General features: G+C 43.6%; 1 protein-coding gene across 3 annotated transcripts; it reads left to right on the forward strand.

Annotated features, from left to right (window-relative positions):
- Positions 1–360: 360 nt before the first annotated feature.
- LOC142028947 (E3 ubiquitin-protein ligase RBBP6-like) lies at positions 361–9,329 on the forward strand. Of its 3 annotated transcripts, none has more exons than XR_012649754.1 (4): positions 361–1,420; positions 5,828–5,937; positions 7,791–7,829; positions 8,483–9,329. XR_012649754.1 is itself a non-coding variant. In XM_075022990.1 (4 exons), the coding sequence occupies exons 1-4, from the start codon at positions 1,369–1,371 to the stop codon at positions 8,562–8,564; spliced, it is 273 nt and encodes a 90-aa protein (XP_074879091.1). In that variant the 5' UTR covers positions 361–1,368; the 3' UTR covers positions 8,565–9,329. The 3 variants fall into 3 exon arrangements, 1 of the variants encoding a protein (XP_074879091.1); XM_075022990.1 differs by having other exon boundaries at positions 5,838–5,937; XR_012649753.1 differs by having other exon boundaries at positions 7,382–9,329.
- Positions 9,330–21,919: the final 12,590 nt, after the last annotated feature.

Raw genomic sequence — 21,919 nt, forward strand, 5'->3', positions numbered from 1 at the left:
TTTTGACAGAGTGCTCTGAAGTGCTTTACTTCTGTCTCGCTTTCAATGGTGCGTTTCCCTAGCAGTTCAGTAGCATGTCTCTTGAGCAGCACAGCTGGCCAGGTGTGCCTCTTCATTGTGTAACACACACAAAAGCGCCTAGTCAAATTATAACTGTGTTTTTTGGAGATAGATAATCTAATGGTATCAATTCACAGCTGTGCAAGTTAAGTTAATGCAAAAGGAAAATCAAATACTTTTATAGTATAAGTATTTTTATTGGATGTATATAAACATGGGCACACCTTTTTAGTAGAAAGTGAGTTATTGAGATTTATTCTTTATTTTTCGCTTTGCTCTTTAAAGTTTTACACTTCACTTTCAGCTTTACTGACCAAGCAAGGAAGATGCACAGCGGCAGCAGTGCAAGGGCCGTAGCTGTTGCGGTGGATCCGCAAGCGTAGGTTCTGATGACGGTACAACCTCATCACCCAACCTCCCAGGGTTCTCCCTCTGCAGCAGTGCTGTCTGCAGCATCTGGTCTGCTCGGGTGCGCTGTTTCCCGCTAAACAGAGCTGCCCCTCTGGCGCAAAGCAGCTTTTGGTCTCTTCTGGCCTGCCTTCAGGATGTCACCTGTGCCACCTCATTTTTTTAACTCTCTTGGCAGCCTCTGTTGACCGGCTGCTGTCACTCCCGCCACCCGGACGCCACGTGCAGACGGGTACAGCAGTCCCTGGGGCTTGCTCCAGGGCAAACCCCCCCTGTTTGCAGGTTCCCTGTGCCGCCTCTCCTCCCTAGGTAACGGGGGTGCGGGGCAGACACAGAGGCCTCCACCAGAATTTTCCATCCTTTGCCTTCGACTGCTGTCACTGCTCCAGCCCCTTGGCTGCTCTTTGGTACGGAGGCGATGAAGACGACCGCCCGGGCTGTGAGCGGGGACAGGGCAGGGAAGTGTAAGCCCGGTACCCCCAGTAAGCGGCCACCGTCTTTGGCTGGTGTCTCGCCCGGCTGAGGCTGTGGAAAGGGTGGCTGAGGGGACGCTGCCGCCGGGGGCCGCGCAGGCCCTCCAGCCTCCCTCAGGGCGGCAGCAGCGCGGGGAAAGGGCGGGGCCTACGGAAGCCGCGGGGGAAGGCGGGGCTCCGGCCAGGGGCGGCGTTTCCGCTCTCTCCCTCTCCCGGAGGCCGCCCCGGGGCGGCGGCTGTCCGCTCCTCGCCGGGGGATGCCGCCGACGGCGCCCGCCTCAGGCCCGTGTGGGCTCTCCGCCAGGCCTCCCGCTCCTCGCGGCCTGGGAGCGAAAAGGGGCGGGCGGAGCGCTTACTGGCTGTGGGAGGGAGCTGCCGCAGCCGAAGCTGGGGAGGCCAGAGAAAGGTAAAGCTGCTGAAGAGTAAAATGAAGGGGATGCAGCCAGCAGCTGCAGACGGGAGACAGCCCGCCTCTCCAGGTGAGGAAGGATCCCTCTCGGCGTAGTCCCAGCAGATCTGGTCACCAGCGTGCCCGGCAGGGTCTGTACGCGTAACCCAAAGCGCAGTATGGCCACGTAGTGCGGGCACATGTGGGGCCGTGTGCCTGGGAAGCCTCGCATCGTACGAGCTGTAAGACACCAGTCCGTTCTCTCAGGTGGATGACAGTCAAGTGACTGGAGCTACAGAGGAGGAAGGGAGAGGGAGAGGGATAGAGACAGACAGACGGGTCTGAACTGTCAAGTTCTCCCAGCAGCTCCAAGAGCAGGAGGTACAGTGCGTCCTGGACCCCTGGGGCTGTGTCACCCCTCTTCTGCATCCTGGACTCTCCCTGCCCCCACCTTCTCTTTCTCTCGCTGCTGTATTTTTTTTTTTTTTGCACCTCTCCCTCTCTTGTTCTCCAAACCCCCTCTTTCTCTGTTGTTCTGCCTCTCCATTTTCTTTTTCTCTCTGCACTTCTGTCCTGTCCCATCCCTCTTTTTTTCATCCTCTCTCTCTGCCCTGCAGCCCATCACTACTTTGTCTCTCTCCATCTATCTGTCTGTCTTCCTGTCCCAATCTTGTCAATTCCTCCCTATCTGCCCTTTAGCCCTTCACAATTCCCACCACCCTCACCTGTCTGGCACTGTGTCTTTATTTTTAAATTCCTCTCTGCCCTGTATTCTAGACACATTTTTTCTTTCTTAGATTCTCTTGGTCCAGGTCCCTGTCCCTATGTTTTAACTTCTTCCCTCGCTGTCCCATAGCCCATTTTTGTCTTTATCATTCTCTCTTTGTCGGGCTCCCTGTCCCTACTCTTTATTCCCCTCTCTCTCCCCTTTAGATCATCAATGTTTTTGGTATTTCTCAGTCTCTCTCTGTCCACCTCACTGTCCTCTTTTTTAATTCCTCCCTCTGCCCTGTGGCCCATCACTATTCTTTGTTTTTCTCCACCTCTCTTAGTCTGGTACCCTCTCCCTTTTTATTAGTTCCTCCTCTCTGTCCTGTAGCCCATTGCTATTCCCCCACCCCCTCCACCTCTCTCTCTCTCTGTCTCCCTTTCCCTATTTTTCAATACCCCCTCTCTGCCCTGTAGCCAATTGCTGTTGTAGTAGGTTTGTGTGGCAAGGTTTTGCTAGCTGGGGGTGGGGAGTGGGCAGGGCCTGCAGAGGTGAGTTCTGTGAGAAGACACCAGGACTTGCCCCCACGTTGCGCACAGCCAGTTCCAGCTCCAAGACGGATCTGCTACTGGTCCCTTCACAGAACTAACTCAGCAATGTACTCTGCTGTATGTAAACAGTCTTCCACAAATTCTCTGACACAGTGACCAAGCTAGTGGGATACTTCAAGTACCAAGTACAAATATGTGCCATGATAAGTGTCCTATATAAATAAAGCCTTTACTTCACCAAGCTGTTGTCACTCTTCAGTTGATCCATTTAAATGTGTACTGATTGACTTTCAAGGTGAATTGATTTTTATATCAGTCTGTCATTAGATGGCTGGAGCTCTCTTCACTGTGCACTTAACAATTGGATTGAAAACAAGCATATATCGATCTCTCTATATGTACATACAAGGATAGTCTATTCAGAAGGCCGATTTCAATGCTTCTCTTCTAATGGTCAATGAATTGTCACAAAATACTAAAAGAGAACTTATTTCTCTTTTTTGCATCATACAGTTTTTGTGCATGTTCAAATTGACCTCTGCAGGCTTGCATAATTTGTGAATTGGTTGCTGTCCTCATATAGAAAGTCTCTTTCTAGGAGAGGTGCTGCCACTTGGAATCCTCTGCAGAACTACCACAATCCTCAGTTTCGCACAGGAGTAGCAAACTCCTGCCTTTTTGTGGAGATACTGTTGCTTATCCTGTAGCTCCAAAATCTTAATCCAGTGGTTTGTGATCTGGAGCAGAAAGAAACCTCTGTATGGCTCTATTCAGCAGGTAGAAACAGCTGCTTTGGGCTTCTAGAACTGCAGCTGGCACAATGTCCCATTTGTTTGTCTGGGCCTCAGTACCGTTTGAACTCCTTCTCCATCAAAAAGTCCCAGGGCAGGCTTTCTTGACAGGTGGCAGTGTAATAGTTAGATTTTCCTTTTGAGAAGAGCTCTAGGGGTTGGTTTCAGGATATGTCTTCTGTAAAAGTTTCTGGTTTTGTCATTAGTAGTCTGTTCTCCTATAATTTGAAACTAATCTGAAGTCCAGAGGAAGCTTGCTGTTTGGTTCCCTGGGGGGGGAAGATCAGGAATAGTTTCAGCTAAATGATTTCTCAGTTTTATGAAGATGCATTCTGTCATTTGGAAATAGAAGTACAATTTGCATTTAATTGTTGAAATAATGTCTTCTGGTAAGTATGTTTTGGTCTAAGACAGGTTCCTGCCTGTAGGAATAATATACTGAAAAATGGAGCATAAATTGTGAAATTCTCCTGTTTTGTGTGTGATCACTAAGCAAAACTACCCTGACAGAGGTTGACTAGATACACAGCATCTTTGGTTTCCAGACCATCGTTCTAATTTGGTCTGCAAAGGTAAAGGCTCTTAATATTTAAAACTATAGGAAGATTACAGGGAATGGCTGCTGATAGTCCTTTAAAATATTTAGTCATATCCAGCTTGTGTAAGTACAGCATAAAAACCATTCTCATGGAGAGATCTTTGCATTTTAAGCTTATTCGGTCAAAGTGTCTTAGGTAGTTGGGTTTTTTTTGTTTGGGCCTTATGTAAAAAGATCAGAAAGCTTTCCTCCTCTTCAAAAGACTAACATTGTGTAAGCCAAGGCAAAGCATGGATAGGTTCAGGCACACACTGTTTTTGAAAGGCTTTTCAAGGCTGTCTTCGTAAGTAATTTCATTTGAGTCTCTCTGCTCTGCAAAAAGTGAATCAAAAGAATTCACACCCCTTTAGTTAATTCAAACTAGATGATTAGCTTAAGAGGGGAGACACCACTTTAGTTTGAGCCATTTCTGCCCTAGTTCTGAAAGCAAGCTCAAAAACCCCCTAAAATGTCTGTGATCCAAATACTAGCACTGCCAGGTTTTTTTCCATTTAAACGCAAAGCATTGAGCAGCTGAGAAGTGTGGTTATTGATGGATTAAGCTCCAAGAAATAGATAGAGATGGCGGGCTCTCTTCTGTGTTCTGTCAGTCTTGAGCACAAGCAGCATAGGTGAATCATTTTTAGTTAACTACTTAGAAAGCAGTGGCGCAGTTTTCATGCTTTAGCTAAGTGTCAGAGGGTGTGTAATTCTGTATTCTGATATGCTGAGTGGGGCAGCTCACCATACATGGCCAAAGGTCAAAGAATGGTCGTACCTGCAGGGAGGAAGAACTGACTCCCCAAATGACCCCCAAGCCCACTGACCCATTTCCTAAAGGTTCTGGAAGTACAAACCATTCATGACACCTAATTAACCTAATGAGTTTGAGTGCCTGCCTGAAGGAGAGGCAAGGAGGTTATAAAAAGGCACAAACTGAAGCCCCACATGTGCACGCCCTCCAGAAGTGGACCCCTCGGCTGGCTGGACCAATGCTGGACCCAGGACTGGTGAAATCTTTCTCTTGTTGATCTCTGGTTTTTTGTTGGTGTTTTGTTCCCCCCCCCCCGTAATCCCTACACCTCCTCCCTTTAGACATAAACCATTGACCAAGTCTGGGACTAGGACTGGATCCAGCTGCCCCTAGGCCGTTCTCTGAGAAGGAGTTTAGAAAGCAAGGGGGTCTGCTCTGAACCTCGTGACTTGATGGGAGGGATCTCCTTATTGTCTTCCCTGAACTGATCCCCAAATAAGCAAGGCTTGTATTATATGTTTGGTGATGCATGGTGAGCATGTTACACAGTTTACTGACGTAGTTTCATGCCAACTCTTGTTATGAGCATGCCAATTCTTGTTGTGAACAAATGAAAGTTGAGTTTTGTGAGTTAAGGGATCCCCTTAATCCTGTCCTGGGAATCAGTGAACCTGAGTCACTGTCCTGAGAAACTGGAAAGTGACACAGGGCAAGCTAGTCAGACTTCAGAATGTGGTTTATGCAGGTGAGACTTTGCTGTGATTTGTTTTTCTCCAAAGATCTATTGGTTTTGTAGCCTAACAGAAGCAAAAGCAACTTAAGCTAGATCAGAAAAGAACCTCATGCATTAGCAGACTCTCCTTCAGTGACCTTTGAGACCGTTTTGCTGTTGGAATTCAAACTCTAAAAAAAATGAAAAAGATTTTTCTGCTTGTGTTTGATTATCAAACCTGAAGATTTCTTGAAAGGTACTGTTAGTGTGTTGAGACAATAAAAGTACAATGTTATATATAAAATTATGCTTTTATATCTGTAAAAGGATTCTCTGAAGTGCTATGTAATTACATATTAATATACATTCTTACAAATTGACTAATGTTTTTTTCTGTATTTAAGTTGTTTTTAGAATACACAGATGATAATGCCCTGATTCCTAAGAGCTCATCGGTAATTGTTAGAAGAATCCCTGTTGGAGGAGTCAAAGCTACCAGCAAAACATATGTTATGTAAGTATCCATAAAGCATTGTGTTCTTTGTGAGGGGTTTCAGTGTGTTAACTTTTTAAATGGATATTAGTTACAGAGGCATTCAGGTTGTATCCTTCTTGTTAAAGCTGCTGTTAATTTTTGTTGTCATGGGGTAGATTTTAATGTATCTGTCCCAAAGTAGACTTACATTTTTAGTCCTGCTGGGACATGGGGTTCAAACTCCAAGAATGGTAACTTTTAAGATAGTATAGTGTAAACTTATAATTTGTTCCCATCTCAGAAGAGTCTGATTCTCAGTATTTGACTATTTCTTGCATTGGGGGGGGGCAGGGGGGCAGGATATGGCAGGTATTCTTACGCCCCAAGTCTGGGTTTTTTACATACTAGCTATAGAGGAAAGACCAAGGGTTGCCAGCTGGCGAACCATGCAAACTAGAAGTTCCATTCATAAGTGATTCCTATTATTTTCCTAAAGACAATGTCCATTTCAAGCAAGAGAAGAAGAACAATATCCTAAAGCGTATTGCCTTTTGTGTGAGTACAATGAAGGAACAGTTAAACCTTTCCAAAACTGAAACTCAGTAAGCAGTTTAGCATGTTACCAAATGTTACTAGTTATCTTTCTGTTTTTACCCTAAGCTGATATCTGTGTGCCAGATTTTAATTCTGTATTCCTAAAATTTATGGAGGATAGAGAATCAGGTGTATTGATTAAAATTACAGATATTCAAATGCAATTCTGACTTCAGGATTATTGCTGTCATTTATGTATTCATACAGTCCAGTTCTGTATCAGCCACATTAGCATTGTTTGAATGGTCAAGTTTTCCAGCCTTCTTAAAGATATGCCTCTCCACAACAATTAGTACATATTATTAGCTTGTGGTTTTGCCATGTCTAATGTTTGTTCTCAATAAATAAAGCACACTGATGAGTTACAGTGTGTCTTGAACAAACAGTACAGCAGTATCCTGGTACACATAAAGCATTTGCAAGCAAAAACCCCTGAATTTATGTGGCTGTGCATGTAAACTTTGGGCATATTACTGCAGTAGTTGTTGCAGTGCTTTCAGGCACTACTTAGTAATTCTGGATGCCACAGCATTGTGCTTATAAACATGGCCTTGTTTTGGGGGTTAATTTAAATACGTATGCTTAGTGCTGTCTTGTCAATGCATCGTCTGTTTCTGGTTGGATGGCACACTCTCCTGGTATTGTAATGCTGCCTTAAAGTGAGAGGATAGATACTGCTAGCATCAAAGATCAAATAGATACCTGTATGTGGGGATAAAGAAAGAAGGGCACTGCTGTTCTGGCATTGAAAATTAACCAGGCAGATTAGCTTTCTATTCCTTCAGCTGGACATTGCAGAAACAACTGGTAGAGTGATTAATGTTTGGGAATGATGAATGTATGCTGTAATGGCAGAGGGGCCTTCAAAAATGTGTTGCTTGCCTTGTAGTATGTTCTTCAAGGTAAATGGATGAAGAAACCATTATGTGGTAATCTAAAGTATTTCCTTGAACTTCCTCATCTTCAGGAGGTATGTGGCTGTACTTGCGAGCCTGGTGGTGTTCTAGCAGTGGCAGGAAGCCTTTCTATTTGTACATAAATTCCTCAGCAGCCTTTGAATTGCCTCTGCTCATGGGACACTTTGGATGATGTGTGAATTGTTTGTTAACTATACCAATGATTGTATGTCTGATTCATGATGAATAGCATGCAGGTGCAGATCTATGAGTATGTGGAATCTGAGCAAGTATCCAAATGTAATAAATACTTCCTAAAATACTGCTGCATTGTCAAGATTATCTTGAAGCAAATTCTGGCAATTAAGACTTTTTTTTTTTTTTTTTTTTTTTTGGTCACAGGGTTCCTAAATCACTCAAAATCCTAGGAACTGCTTTCAGGTGACATTTCTACTACTATTTTTAGTCAACACAGCATATGTAACACATTTAGTGTTTTGGCACTTTCATGGCTAAGTATGGTAGATATCTGAACACAGTGCTTGGGCTTCCACAAACACTGTTGTAAAGACTACGCTGCTGACATTTTATTCCTTTGTCAGATGACCCTTTTTTTTTTTTTCATTTAAACTTCCACTTCAAAGTGTCTAGACTCTCACTGTTCTTTCTGAGAAACTGAAGTACTGTATCTGGTACCTATTTGTAATACTAGAGATATACAGATTGGCTAAAGTTACCTTTGTATTTTGATGGTTGATTATGTAAGAACACAAAACTATGGTACAGACTTCATCTTTTTGATACTTCCATAGCAAAGACAAAGTATCTAAGGACTTCCTCTTCCACTGTTGTGTTCTGTATCTGTAAGTCTTAGAGTAATTGGTGACAAAGTAGACATGGGATTTTGGGGTTTTTTTTAGTTGCACTGAATGTACCAAGAGAGAACAGGTTTTGTATATGAATAAATTTCCACATTCACTAGACTATCAGAACATAATGTTTTTATGTTCGGGTTTTATAATCTGTTTTCTCTGCTTTATGTTGGGTACAAGTGCTTTATTTTAAGTTCTGATCACCTTTATTTCTTCTTCTAGAAGTCAAACTGAGCCAGTGAGTGGAGCATCAAAAGCAGTAAAAAAACACAATCTCACTCTTTCTTCTACACACTGCACTTAATTCTAAACAATGTAGCCTTGTGTTAATTTTCCAAACTTTAACTTAATATGTTTTCCAGTAAAATATACTATATGTTGTAGATAAAATGTATTTGATTCGGCATAGTAAAAACTGAGTAATGCCATCATTTGCACAGTTCTAATGTGAATATTGGTATTTGTGCCTAGTAATGCATTGTATTTCATATTAAATATGCTAGAATATATCCTGTATGACTTTATCTGTACAACACAATGTATGATCAGTTTTAGATCATGTAGGTTCAAGGTTTGCACAATTGAACATGGTGCCATGTTCTACATCTCTCTGTCCATAGCTAGTAATATGTATGTTTGTATGGGTGGTTGTGTGCTTTTTGTTTCTTGCAATAAAAAATGTTTGGAGTGTATTTTTTGCCATTTTCACATTGTATCATTTAGTTTTTGTTTTTAAATACTTTTTTCACCTAGTAGGTTTTGAAAGTGTTATCCAAAACCACTGAGTAACCATTATTGTTAAACTTGGTACTGCTTCTTTTGACTTGGTGATTCAAACAAATACCCAAACCAACATATCCCATACATTTTGAGGACAGTTCTATGCAGCTAAATGATTCCTTTTCATGTCTTTAAATACTTGGGTATTTGTTCCTGAAACTTTATAATTGAATTGATATTGTTTAGGCCCCTCTGAGTACATAAATGTCTTTAATAGATTGCTATGAATTTAAATATTGTTGCTATACAAAGTGTTATTCTAAAGTTCTGCATCATAATAAAAATTACTATGTGGTGTTTTTTTATTTTTCATCTGTAAGTATAACTGCTTGTTTTGGGGTTTGGTTTTTTTGGGTTTTTTTCCCTCACTAGAATGGTGTGAGGCATTACACTAACCCTGGGTCATTGGATCTGATCACTTGATAAGCTGTTAGGATAGAATCATTTAGGTTGGAAAAGACCTTCAAGATCAAGTCCAACCATCAACTATGACTGCTAAACCATGTCCTGAAGTGCCTTGTCTATGTGCTTTTTGAATACCTCCAGGGGTGGTGACTCAACCACTTCCCTGGGCAGCCTCTTCCACTACCTGACAACCCTCTCAGTAAAGAATTTTTTCCTAATATCTAACCTAAACCTCCCCTGCCCCAACTTGAGGCCATTTCCTCTTATCCTATCTCCAGCCAGCTGACAGAAGAGACCAGCACCCACCTCACTACAACCCCCCTTCAGGTAGTTGTAGAGAGTGATAAGGTCTCCCCTCAGCCTCCTCTTTTCTAGACTAAACAGCCCCAGGTCCCTCAGCCACTCCTCATAGACTTGTGCTCCAGGCCCCTCACCAACCTGGTTGCCCTTCTCTGGACACGCTCCAACACCTCAATGTCTTTCCTGTAGTGAGGGGCCCAAAACTGAACACAGGACTCAAGGTGCGGCCTCACCAGGGCCGAGTACAGGGGAAAAATTACCTCCCTGCTCCTGCTGGCCACACTATTGCTGATGCAGGCCAGGATGCCGTTGGCCGCCTTGGCCACCTGGGCACACTGCTGGCTCATATTCAGCCAGCTGTCAACCACCACCTCTGGGTCCTTTTCTGCCGGGCAGCTTTCCAGCCACTCTTCCCCAAGCCTGTAGCGCTGCATGGGGTTGTTGTGACCCAAGTGCAGGACCCAGCACTTGGCCTTGTTGAACCTCATACAATTGACCTCGGCCCATCGATCCAGCCTGTCCAGATCCCTCTGTAGAGCCTTCCTACCCTCGAGCAGATCAACGCTCCTGCCCAACTTGGTGTCATCTGCAAATTTGTTGAGGGTGCATTTGATCCCCTCATCCAGATCATTGATAAAGATACTAAACAGAACTGGCCCCAATACTTAGCCCTGGGGAACACCGGTTGTGACCCGCTGCCAACTGGATTTAACTCCATTCACCACAACCCTTTGGGCTCGTCCATCCAGCCAGTTTTTCACCCAGTGAAGAGTATACTTGTCTAAGCCATGAGACACCAGCTTCTCAAGGAGTATGCCATGAGAGACAGTGTCAAAGGCCTTGCTGAAGTCCGGGCAGACAACATCCACAGCCTTTCCCTCATCCACTAGGCAGGTCACCCGGTCATAGAAGGAGATCAGGTTGGTCAAGCGGGACCTGCCTTTCATAAACCCATGCTGACTGGGCCTGATCCCCTGTTTGTCCTGCACATGCCATATGAGCACACTCAAGATGAACTGTTCCATAATCATCTTCCCCGCTATTGAGGTCAAGCTGACAGGCCTGTAATTCCCCGGATCCTCCCTCCAACCCTTCTTGTAAATGGGTGTCATGTTGGCAAGCCTCCAGTCATCTGGGACCTCCCCCGTTGACCAGGATTGCTGATAAATGATGGAGAGTGGCTGGGAAAGCATCTCTGCCAGCTCCTTCCATACTCTTGGATGGATCCCATCTGGTCCCATAGATTTGTGAGTGTCCAGACGGCATAGTAGGTTACTATTTCCTCCTGGATCAAGGGAGGTATATTCTGCTCTTTGTCCTTGCCTTCCAGCTCAGGGGGCAGAGTACTCTGAAGATAACTGGTCTCTCTATTAAAGACTGAGGCAAAGAAGGCATTAAGTACCTCAGCCTTTTCCTCATTTCTAGTGGCAATGTTCCTCTCTGTATCCAATAAAGGATAGATATTCTCCTTGGTTCTCTTTTTATTGTTAATATATTTGTAAAAACATTTTTTTGTTGTTTCTTATGACAGTGGCCAGATTGAGTTCTAGCTGAGTTTTTGCCTTTCTAATTTCCTCTCTGCATGACCTAACAAGGTCCCTGTACTCTTCCTGAGTTGCCTGCCCTTTATTCCAAAGATGGTAAAGTCTCCTTTTTTTCTTGAGTCCTAGCAAAAGCTCCTTGTTCAGCCAGTCTGGTCATCTTCCTCAGCGGTTCATCTTGCGGGGCATGGGAATAGCCTGGTCCTGAGCCATTAAGATTTCCTTCTTGAAGAATGTCCAGCCTTCCTGGACCCCTTTGCCTTTCAGGACTGTCTCCCAAGGGACTCTCAACCAGTGTCCTGAAAAGGCCAAAGTTTGCCCTCTGGAAGTCTATAGTGGTGGCTTTGGTGACCACCTTCCTTGCCTCACCAAAAATTGAGAATTCTACCATTTCATGGTCGCTACGCCCGAGACAGCCTCTGACCATCACACCCCCCCACCAGTCCTTCCCTGTTTGTAAACAGTAGATCTAGCAAGGCTCCTCCCTGGTAGGCTCACCTACCAGCTGTGTCAGGAAGTTATCTTCCACACGCTCCAGGAACCTCCTAGACTGCTTCCTCTCTGCCATGTTGTATTTCCAGCAGATGTCTGGAAAGTTGAAGTTCCCCACGAGAACAAGGGCACACGATTCTGAGACTACTGCCAGCCGCTTGTAGAATGATTCATCCATCTCTTCAACCTGGTTGGGTGGTCTATAACAGAATCCCAGCACAATATCTGCCTTGTTGGCCTTCCCTCTCATCCTTATCCATAAGCACTCAACCTTGTCATCACAATCGTGTAGATCTGTACAACCAAAACACTCCCTAACATAGAGAACCACCCCACCACCTCTTCTACCTCGCCTATCCCTTCTGAAGAGCTTATAGCTATCCATTGCAGCACTCCAGTCATGGGAGTCATCCCACCATGTTTTTGTGATGGTGACTAAGTCATATCTATCCTGCTGCACAATGGCTTCCAGTTCCTCCTGTTTATTGCCCATGCTGCGTGCATTGGCATAGATGCACTTGAGCTGGGCTATCGAATCCACCCCCAACATTGGCTTGCTGCCCCCGGGCTCGTCTCCGGTGCACCTAGGTTTATCCCATTCCCCCTTCAAACCTAGTTTAAAGCCCTCTTTATGAGCCTCGCCATCTCATGAGTGAGAATCCTTTTCCCCCTTTGAGATAGCTGGACTCCATCTGTCGCCAGCAAAGCCCAGTGCCATGTAAACCTCCCCGTGGTCAAAAAAACCCCAAAGTTCCACCGATGGCACCAGCCTCTGAGCCACATATTAATCAGGTGTGTTTTCCTGTTCCTTTCAGTATATTTCCCTGCCACTGAAGGGATTGAGGAAAACACTACCTGTGTTCCCGATCCTTCCGCTAATCGCCCCAGTGCCCTGAAGTCCCTTTTGATTGCTTTTGGGTTTCTCCCTGCAATCTCATCACTGCCAACCTGCACAACCAATAGCGGGTAATAATCAGAGGGCTGAACCAGACCAGGGAGTTTCCTGGTAATGTCTTTTACTTGGGCCCCAGGCAGGCAGCAGACTTCCCTGTGGGATGGGTCAGGTCTGCGTACTGGGCTCTCTGTCCCCCTCTGAAGGGAATTGCCTACGACAATTACCCTCTTTTTTCTTTTTTCAGAGGCTGTGATAATGCGTGGGGCTGCCTGACTGAGCCTAGGCACCCCCCTGGATAGGTCTTCATCTACACCCTGATCTTCGTTGACCTGGTCCTCAAGTTCCAGAGCCCCATACCTGTTGTGTAGGGGCAACTGGGAAGGTGAGGGAGACCTGGGCAGGATTCTCCTACCTCCCCGAGCAGGAACCTGTATCCATTCCCCTCCACCTCTTAGGTCCCCTCCTGCCTGGTGGCAAGAGGGCAGGGGGTCCTCCTCTTCTTGCGGAGCCTCCATCTGCTGCCTCTGCCTCAGGGATGGTAGGGTGCGGGTCCACCAATCTATCTCCCTCTCACACTCCCTGATTCTCCTCAACCCTTCCCCTCCCTCCTTCAGCTCAGCCACCAGGCTGAGCAGATCACCCCCCAGGTCACACCGCACTCAGGAGCTGTCCCCAGTGACAGACTCGGGCACTCCCTGCGGCCGGAGACCTGGACACCTGCATGTTTGCGTGGCAGCTCTGTCTGCGTCGCCACGTTTTTCCTAGCAATGGCTTTCACCCGAGTGGCAACCGTACCTGGGTCTCCTCTGGGCCGATGCCCTCCGCTCGATTAGCCTTCTCGAGCTGGGAAGAGGGTCCGCGCCCTACCTGCCCCAACTGCCGCCCTTTCTGACGCCACGCGCCCTGGTCGCTGGCATTCCTCAGGGCCTTGCCCCTGCTGACGCCGACACCGTGTCAGCCTCTGTCACGAGAGCTGCCGGCTCCGGACGGGTCTCTCTGCTCTTCCCTGAGGCTCCGGGGCCTCAGGAACCTCCCTGTTGGCCTCAATCTGGCGCTTCGCTGCCGATTTACCGTTGCTGCTGCTGGCCTCGCCACCAACTGATTGCTGCTGACGGTTACACCGTGTTTAAATCTTATTTGCAATCTGGAACGTAAATGCCTGCTTATCTCAAGCTGAACTAAGGCCTACTGAATATATTGGTCACTAGAATAACTCTATGTTTTTGAGTGTAGGAGAGTATTTCTCCATTCACATTGTTTATGTCTGTGAATTTTTACCAATAAATCTGCATTCCTCATGAAGTGAATGTGCATTTAGCCTTTTCCCAGACTGAAATTTCCATTATTATGTGAAACTCTGGTTATGATTATCATGAATTTGTATTTAGAAATATAGCAAATATTTTTCATTGATTCTGTGTTTGGAAAGAAGGCAAAAATGCTGCTGGCACAAGTCCAGCTGTGCATTCTCGCTGCTGCTTCTCTCACAGCGCGACATCCCTACCTTATCCCTGAACACCACCAACCCATCAAATCCCTGAAGCCTCTATCATGCTTCCAGACCTGCTGACCATACATGTGACGAAAAGTGGGTGAAGGCAGTTTCATTTCAATAGTGGCTAAGAAACCTTTCGCTTAGAAAATGTGATCAGATTACTCTTATTTAAAGCATGTAAACAAGGATTCAGGAATCGAATCTTAAGGATGATATTTTGGAAATTGTAGCTCTAGCAACTTCCTTGCACGATGGCGCATGAAAGTGTCCAGTGTTTTTTCTTTCAATCTGTCAGGTGAAAGGGTTATGCCTTTGTGTTTTGTACTAGGCTACAATGGCCCATAGCAACACTGCATGAAATGTATGCTGAGTTCATCTGTGAGTAAAAAAAATTAACCACGTATTGGTGGAGTGAGCACAGCCATTGTTATCTCCTTACAACTTCAAATGGTGTGATACAAACTTATACTTTATTATACCTTTTTGGAAGACTGCATTTTCTTCTTGAGCTCATTGATGCTAAAACTCCATGGAGATGAATTGAATTGTGCTGCTAAAGTAAAGAGGGGAAGTAGCTCTGACTTATTTTCACTCTGAAAACATTATGGACTCTGCATAATTAATATTTTTATCTGCTGTTTTCGCTCTGTACTGTGGTAATTTTGAGCAAGCGGGTCATTTAACAACTGCATTATGGAAAGAGTGAGGACACAACTCAGTCATAACTCAAGGAAATGTTTTTCATCAATAAAATCGATGTGGGAAAATAAAAATAGAAAGAGTAACAAAATAAATGAACTACAAAATAAAGGATATCAGCATTGCAGACAAAACAATGAAGGCACTGCTTTACCATAAATCTACTGTGAAGCAAAGATCACAAAGGTTGGCTGTGGATTTTGAACAGCACTGTAAGAGTCATAGAGTAAGTGACTGAAAGTGTGGAAGTCAACAATAACTTAGTTATTCTTTGTTTTTTTCAAACAGGTGAAGCATTAGATGATCATTTGTGATGTTTGCACATAAGCGGAGCTTTGTAATGTCGCCATCAGCTTTTTATTTGAAAATCCCACATTGATCATCTCACCTTACAAGAGTGTAAGTGTCTCTTTCCACATTCCCTGCAAACAGAACGATAAATGGAAAGAAGCTCTGGTGTTGATTAATTTGTCATCAAAATATGCCGCCAGCTAGCTGGAGGCTCAGGAAGGTTTTTGCTTTACATCCTCATGAGACTCTTATTTTACAGAGTATTTTAGAGACTTGCAGAGGATACTGTCTTTATGAGGGAAATGCTGCAGGAGCCAGCCTACAACATGCTCAACAGTGAGCTGGCTTGCTGAAATCCCATCCCAGCTCACTCTGTGATAGCACAGGTAGACATCTGTTGTGCATATGTGTATATGTGTGCATCCATAACGTGCTCATAAATAAGTTGTAACTAACTATTACAGAAAACGAAATGAGAGCAGCTGGTAGGAGATGGCTGTTTTATAACAACTTGCTAATTTTTCCATAGCTTACGACCGAGCATTTTAGAATAGTGATCTTGCAAGTGCCAGTTCTTTTTTGTTCAGTTGAATTTAATAGGTAAATAATGCATAATTGGAGTTCTTGCCTACTGGTAGTGAAAGGACTCTATGCTCCATTAAGTCCAGGATATTCATTTTGAGAAAATAGTGAGTGCACAATTTTCTGGGAGCACTAGTAGGCTCAAATGGATTTTGAAAGCCTATTAACATTGAAGAATAACACTCAACTATGGGTCACTTAATAAAGCACCAAGTATCAACTAAATGCCTTGTGGTTACTAGCAACTCAGAAATCAAAGGCTAAGAGATGTGAAACTATCAAGATTCACGATTATGTTTTACTCAGCTGCTAAACCTCAAAATAATTCCTATTGAATATGTCTGGTAATCAATCTAAAGCAGATGTTGAAAATTAGCAGCTAAGTCATGTAACCCTGCATGCCAAAACTTTAACTTCAGTAAGGATTGAAAGATGGGGTTTAGAACTGTAAGTGACAAAAAGACAACCAACTATTCTTGGTTTATCTCAATGTACACATGACGACGCCTATTTGGAAGGTTTCTTTTTCCCATATACTTGTTTTGTAATTATTGCCGATTTTGGCGAAGAGACACTTAAAAGCAAATATACAATTTAACTGCAAGTGTCTCATAATTTGTCACCGTATAACTTACATTGTAACATGCTCTCAGAGTGTGTTTGCAGGTTTAGGGAATGCACTCACAGCATGAGCTCTAAAAGGGATTTGATTAGCAGAGAACATGCCCTGCTCTGGAAAAGCATTTTTTCACTTGCTTCACTATGTCTTTAGTCGGGGTCATCCTTTCATATAGTCTATAGAGAATAATTTCCAAAATTTGGACTGAACCAGCAAAAGAAAGAATTTCAGTCGCCTTGCTGGCTTCTGAAAATTAACATGGCATTCAAAAGTAGCTACAGCCCAATTAAAAGAGTTATTTCTTTGAGGTTTGAGTACACTGTCATATAATGGGACTTTTATATAGTACCTGCAAAAAGACCATCTGGCAACTCTTACAATATTAACATAGTTAAGCTTCCAGGAAAATTGGAAGAAAAAGATGAAGCTAATTGCTGTTGTAAAGTAAAAAAAGAGAAATATATAAAAACTACATTTCTTTGCAAAGTTTCATGAAGCAAGAAACTTCATTATAACAGTAGCCCAAACAAGTTCTATTGACAAAAACTTTATAAATATAATCTTAAAACAAATCCAAATTTTAAAACAGTTTATTAGGAATAATAAGTAAATCGCAGCCACTTCTGTCTGTCTATCTGTCTCGCGAATCAGGAGTGCATTTGAGAGGGAAAGGCTTGAAATATTGACTCAAATAATTTCTTTGTGCTGAAATTTCTCTAGCCTCTAATTTCTTTGCTGTGTAATTCTTTTTAACAGTCTAATTAAAAATGTGTAGTCAGTTTCTTGAAGATTTACAGAGAAATCACACAGGGAAAATGTATTCCTGTCTTCTCACACCTCAGGCATCCTGACGCCAGACACTGCAAAAGAAAAACTTCATGTGTGCAGGAGCCATGTCCTTCTCCTTCACTTTTTTTGCCTCTGCAGCGCAGGAGACCCAGACTAACCTCTGTGCCTCCAAGCTTTACCCCAGCTTTGTGCTCTCAGGCAAAAGTGGCAGCATTTGTGCACATGGAGCCCAGAACTGATCTCCGGGGAGGTAGCAGTGCCTGGAACTTGTCACAGCTCTCTCTATTCCTCTCCCAATTTCTCTCCATGGTGGAATGCTGACACATTGCAGCCAGCTGTCCAAAAACCCTGGGAATTTACTGAGAGTGCCCGTGTACCGGCGTGTCATGTCAGGAAATGTGTACTGCTTTCCTCTTCAGCGTTGAATCTGCCTCACCGTATTAACTTAGTTATATTTGCATGACAATGACCAGTTCTGCTCAAAAACGTAAGCCAACAAAAAATCTTTGTAGAATAGCTGTAGAAGTGAAGGCTATGGTGTGAAGAATATAGTTCTTCTCCTGTAAGGCTCCCTCACAGAAAGAGCTGAGAAATAGAAGAGAGAGAGAAAAATTGCAAGCATTTTGAGAGTTTTGAGAAATAGTTAAATCATCCCAGCACCGCTACAGCAGGTTACACATGCTATGGAAAGTACAGGTCATGGGGTTTTGTGCTCAAAAGGAGGAAGGTGCTAAATTTTTTCAGCATGTTCACTATTTTTTATATTGAACTGCAATTCCAAACGCTTGCAAGTTTTATATCCTACATGATAGCGCTGTTTACTTAGAAAATATTTTTTACATTGTTAATTACTTCATAACAGTTTTTTAAGTGTTGAAAAAATCAATTGAACATGAAACTTTCAGGATTACACTTTCACATAAATAGTTTGACTTTTCTAAATGAGCACAGTAGCTGAAGCAGCTGTTACGTAAGTAGTAACAAGACAGCTGCAGGTTATTGTTTCTTCATACGATTCAGGTAAGCTCATTTGTTATTCAGAAGTCACAAAGACCCTAAGCGCTGAGCAAACTTTTTCAAAGTCTGTGTTTAAAACAAGTCCAGCAGTATTTTGTAACACAGTCATCTGGACAAAACAAGTAGTTTAACATATCTCTTGTGAAGTGCTTTTAGAAATAGAATTTTCCACAAACATATTGCTGGCTGTGTATATGGAGGCTGACTAGTCTTTTAGTTTAACTGGAAATAATTCCAGCCCCATATACTGAGTCACTCTAAATTTGCAACAGACCATATGTTTAGAGAAAGTACACAGAAAATATACAACACTAGTCTTCACTTATGTAAAGTGCAATTTGTTCAGAGAAGAGACGTTTTCTTTCTATATGATTCATAATAAAATGGGCTCCACTAGCAGCTGAAGTCTTAACACAATAAAAGGGTCTTAATGAGGAATAATAACTAATGAACAAATGTGGAGAAGTTCTGAGGCTCACTGAGCCAGAAGTCTTCTATGTTTCTCCAAAGCTACTGGGGTGTCCATACCAGGGTGACAGAAATTTTATAGATGTTCTTTTACTTCTTTTCCTGTCATTTCTAATCACTTCAAGAGCAGAATTCCATTAAATTTACATTAATTTAGACTGTTGTAACACATACCTGCCACTGTTCAAAACTGAACAGCAGCAGGGAGAAAAATCAGCCCACCTTTTCCAGAACTGATTCCAGAAATTTCAGTTGTACAAATTGTGGCTTCATATGAACCAGTTCACACATATTGTCACTGTACATTTGTGATCGCTTGTTTAGAAGATCGTAAATTGGTGGAGACACATGTAATACAGGTTAGGGACAAAATTAATATGCTATCCATTCACTGCAGAAAACTTATACATTTCATCTGGACAAGTTAACAGAAAAGGCTAGATGCTGTCCCACAGCAAGGCTTTGCACTGCTCCATTCATCAGCACAAAGCTGCCACAGAGACTTAACTGATCATCTTACCTCGCCACTGCGGAGCTCATCTTACAACTTTGGATGATAGACAGTTCCTGCTCCATTATACCTAGTGTCTGGAGACGGGTAGCATGGCAGCAGACACCCACCACCAAAGACACACCTGGAAGTCAGAACAGGTTTTGGTACTGTCAGACCAGCTGCCAAACACTGGGAGAGCGGCACTAACGTAGGGGAGCAGCTGCAGTAAGACACCTTGCTGGGCTGAGTCCTTTTGGCCACTACCGAAGCTAATTAGAGGGACTAACTTGTTTCTTCTGCTCTGAGATGTATTTGGGTTAGTAAGACACATCTTGCTGTAATTAGGAGAGCCTAGATACCCCCATAGCAGACGGTGGAGGTCTGAGTTGTTCCTGTATAGTTGGGCAGTCGTAGGTGCAGGTACACCTGGTCCCATGGTGTTGAGGTGATGGCAGTGTATAGTCATTCCATTCTCTAAGACATTCTGTGAGGAGTTGCACTGTGCTGTGAAAGCTAGATCTCCTGATAGTGCAGAAAGTGTTTTGGGCATTTTCCCCTCAAGCTGTGACAGGCAAGTTCTCGGTACTTCAACAAGTGGCATTCTCATCCATGAGAGAGATGTCGCCATCCAGCAGAAGAAATAACACTTCCAGGAAACTAAAGAACGCAACATTAGTCATGGGCTTACAATTCATCTACAAGACGTGATCAAGGCACCTAAATTTATTTGTGTACAACGTAGATGTCTATGATGAGGCAGCTATTTATGGCACCATTATCAGAAAGGAGGTTGAAGGGTCGGTTCATTTTCATAAATACTATCTGTCCTGTGCTATTTGAAATTCCAAGGGCAGCTGTTACACAGAGCTCACAAGGAATTTGTGTCCTGCTGCAGGGCAAACACCATGCTAGACACCAGGTGGAATGTCCTTAGACAAAGTTTTCCATTGGCTTGGTCACACATGGACATCTACTACCAATTGAGATACCCTGGCAAATCCCAGGTGTGTACGAGACTGGAAGATATGGCACAGGTCTGCATTTAACAGCATTCACCACAGCTCTTTGGGACCACCCATCCAGCCAGTTTTTAACCCAGCAAAGAGGCCAGCCATCTAGGCCATGAGCAGCTAGTTTCACCAGGAGAATGCTGTGGGAAATGGTGTCAAAGGCTTTACTACACTCCAGGTAGACAACATGCACAGCTTTTCCCTCATCCACTAAGCGAGTCATCTCGTCATAGAAGGAGATCAGGTTAGTCAAGCAGGACCTGCCTTTCATAAACCCATGCTGACTGGGCCTGATCACCTGGTTGTCCTGTACATGCCGTGTGATGGCACTCAAGCTGATCCGTTCCATAGCCTTCCCTGGCACCAAAGTCAGACTGACAGGCCTGTAATTCCCAGGATCCTCCTTCCGGCCCTTCTTGTAGATGGGCATCACATTTGCTAACTTCCAGTCAACTGGGACCTCCCGGGCTAGGCAGGATTGCTGATAAATGTTTGCAAGTGGCTTGGTGAGCACTTCTGCCAGCTCCCTCAGTACCCTTGGGTGGATGCCAACTGGCCCCATAAGTTACAGTTACTCTTACAAGTAGAAAGTAAACTACATGCCACTACTGAGAGAATAACAAAACTATTTTCTTGATGCGGAGCTAATCTACCTTCAGGGAAAATGCCTAAGAGGAAGCTCCCTGGTGCTATTTCAAGTTTTCCACAACACCCAGGATCACAGTGCCATAGGGAAAGGAGCACTTAACTTTTTCCTCCCACTCTTACCTCTTTAATAACTTCCAAATGTCTTCAAGAACCAATTTAAGGCTCTCCTGCTGCTGAACTCCCAAGTTTTCCCTACCTTACTGATTCAACTGAATGTGCCTGAAAATGGACAAAAGTGGGGAAAACCTCATTCACGGAGTACTGGTTTCAAAGAGTTGTTCTCTGGTGTGCAGAGACAGTAGCGTCAGATGGATTCCTCCAAGTGTCATTAAATACACTTCTGCTCACTGCTCACTGTGGCAAAGGTATAACCTGATTTTTTTTTTTTATTTTTTGCACAGTTTCTAAATTATGTCATTATAATGTTGTCACCTGGGGTCTGACATTTCCAGGAAGTGTTCTATTCCAGGCCAGGCTGAATTACATTACAGTTCCAAGGCATATTTGGCAATTGTTAATAGTGGCTGGCTATTTTTAGATGCTGCTCTCTCAAATCAGATCTGTCCACTTTGAAATGTACTTTCAAAAACTAGAGATTTTTAGACCAGCAACAGTTTTCACAAAAACTGTGGTGTGTATTTTTAATAATTTTAAAAATAATTTTCCATTAGATTGTTTCCACTTTGATTTTTTGAAAACTTTAGTATAGTTACTTTGGACATAAATCTGTATGCTTTTTGATGCTGTGACAGTATCAGAATAAGGACTGAATTCCCATCTGAAACCTTTTTTCACAGGGGAATTTTTACATGTATCTAGTAATACCCATTTCTGACATCTGAATATGAGAGATGAGTATTTTTGAGGGCCATGACCCTCAGGACTTGCTATTTATTTGAATGCTTCCAGATTTGCACTGCTCTAACTCAGAAAGCCAAACTCAGTGACTCCCTCAATGTCTGAAAATGGCTGGAGGCTCTTGCTGAGCTAAGTGTAGCAGATGGAGTAGATTTTGGCAGTACCAGTAGCTGTAAGCAGAAAAAAAGCTTCTTTCTCAGTATTATCTCACCTGAACCCAGACAGGCTATTTCCCTACATGGATGTAATTTTTCTGAAACCCATGGTTCTAAAAAAT

Source organism: Buteo buteo, chromosome 3 (assembly GCF_964188355.1).
Source record: "Buteo buteo chromosome 3, bButBut1.hap1.1, whole genome shotgun sequence".
Classification (NCBI taxonomy): Eukaryota; Metazoa; Chordata; class Aves; order Accipitriformes; family Accipitridae; genus Buteo; species Buteo buteo.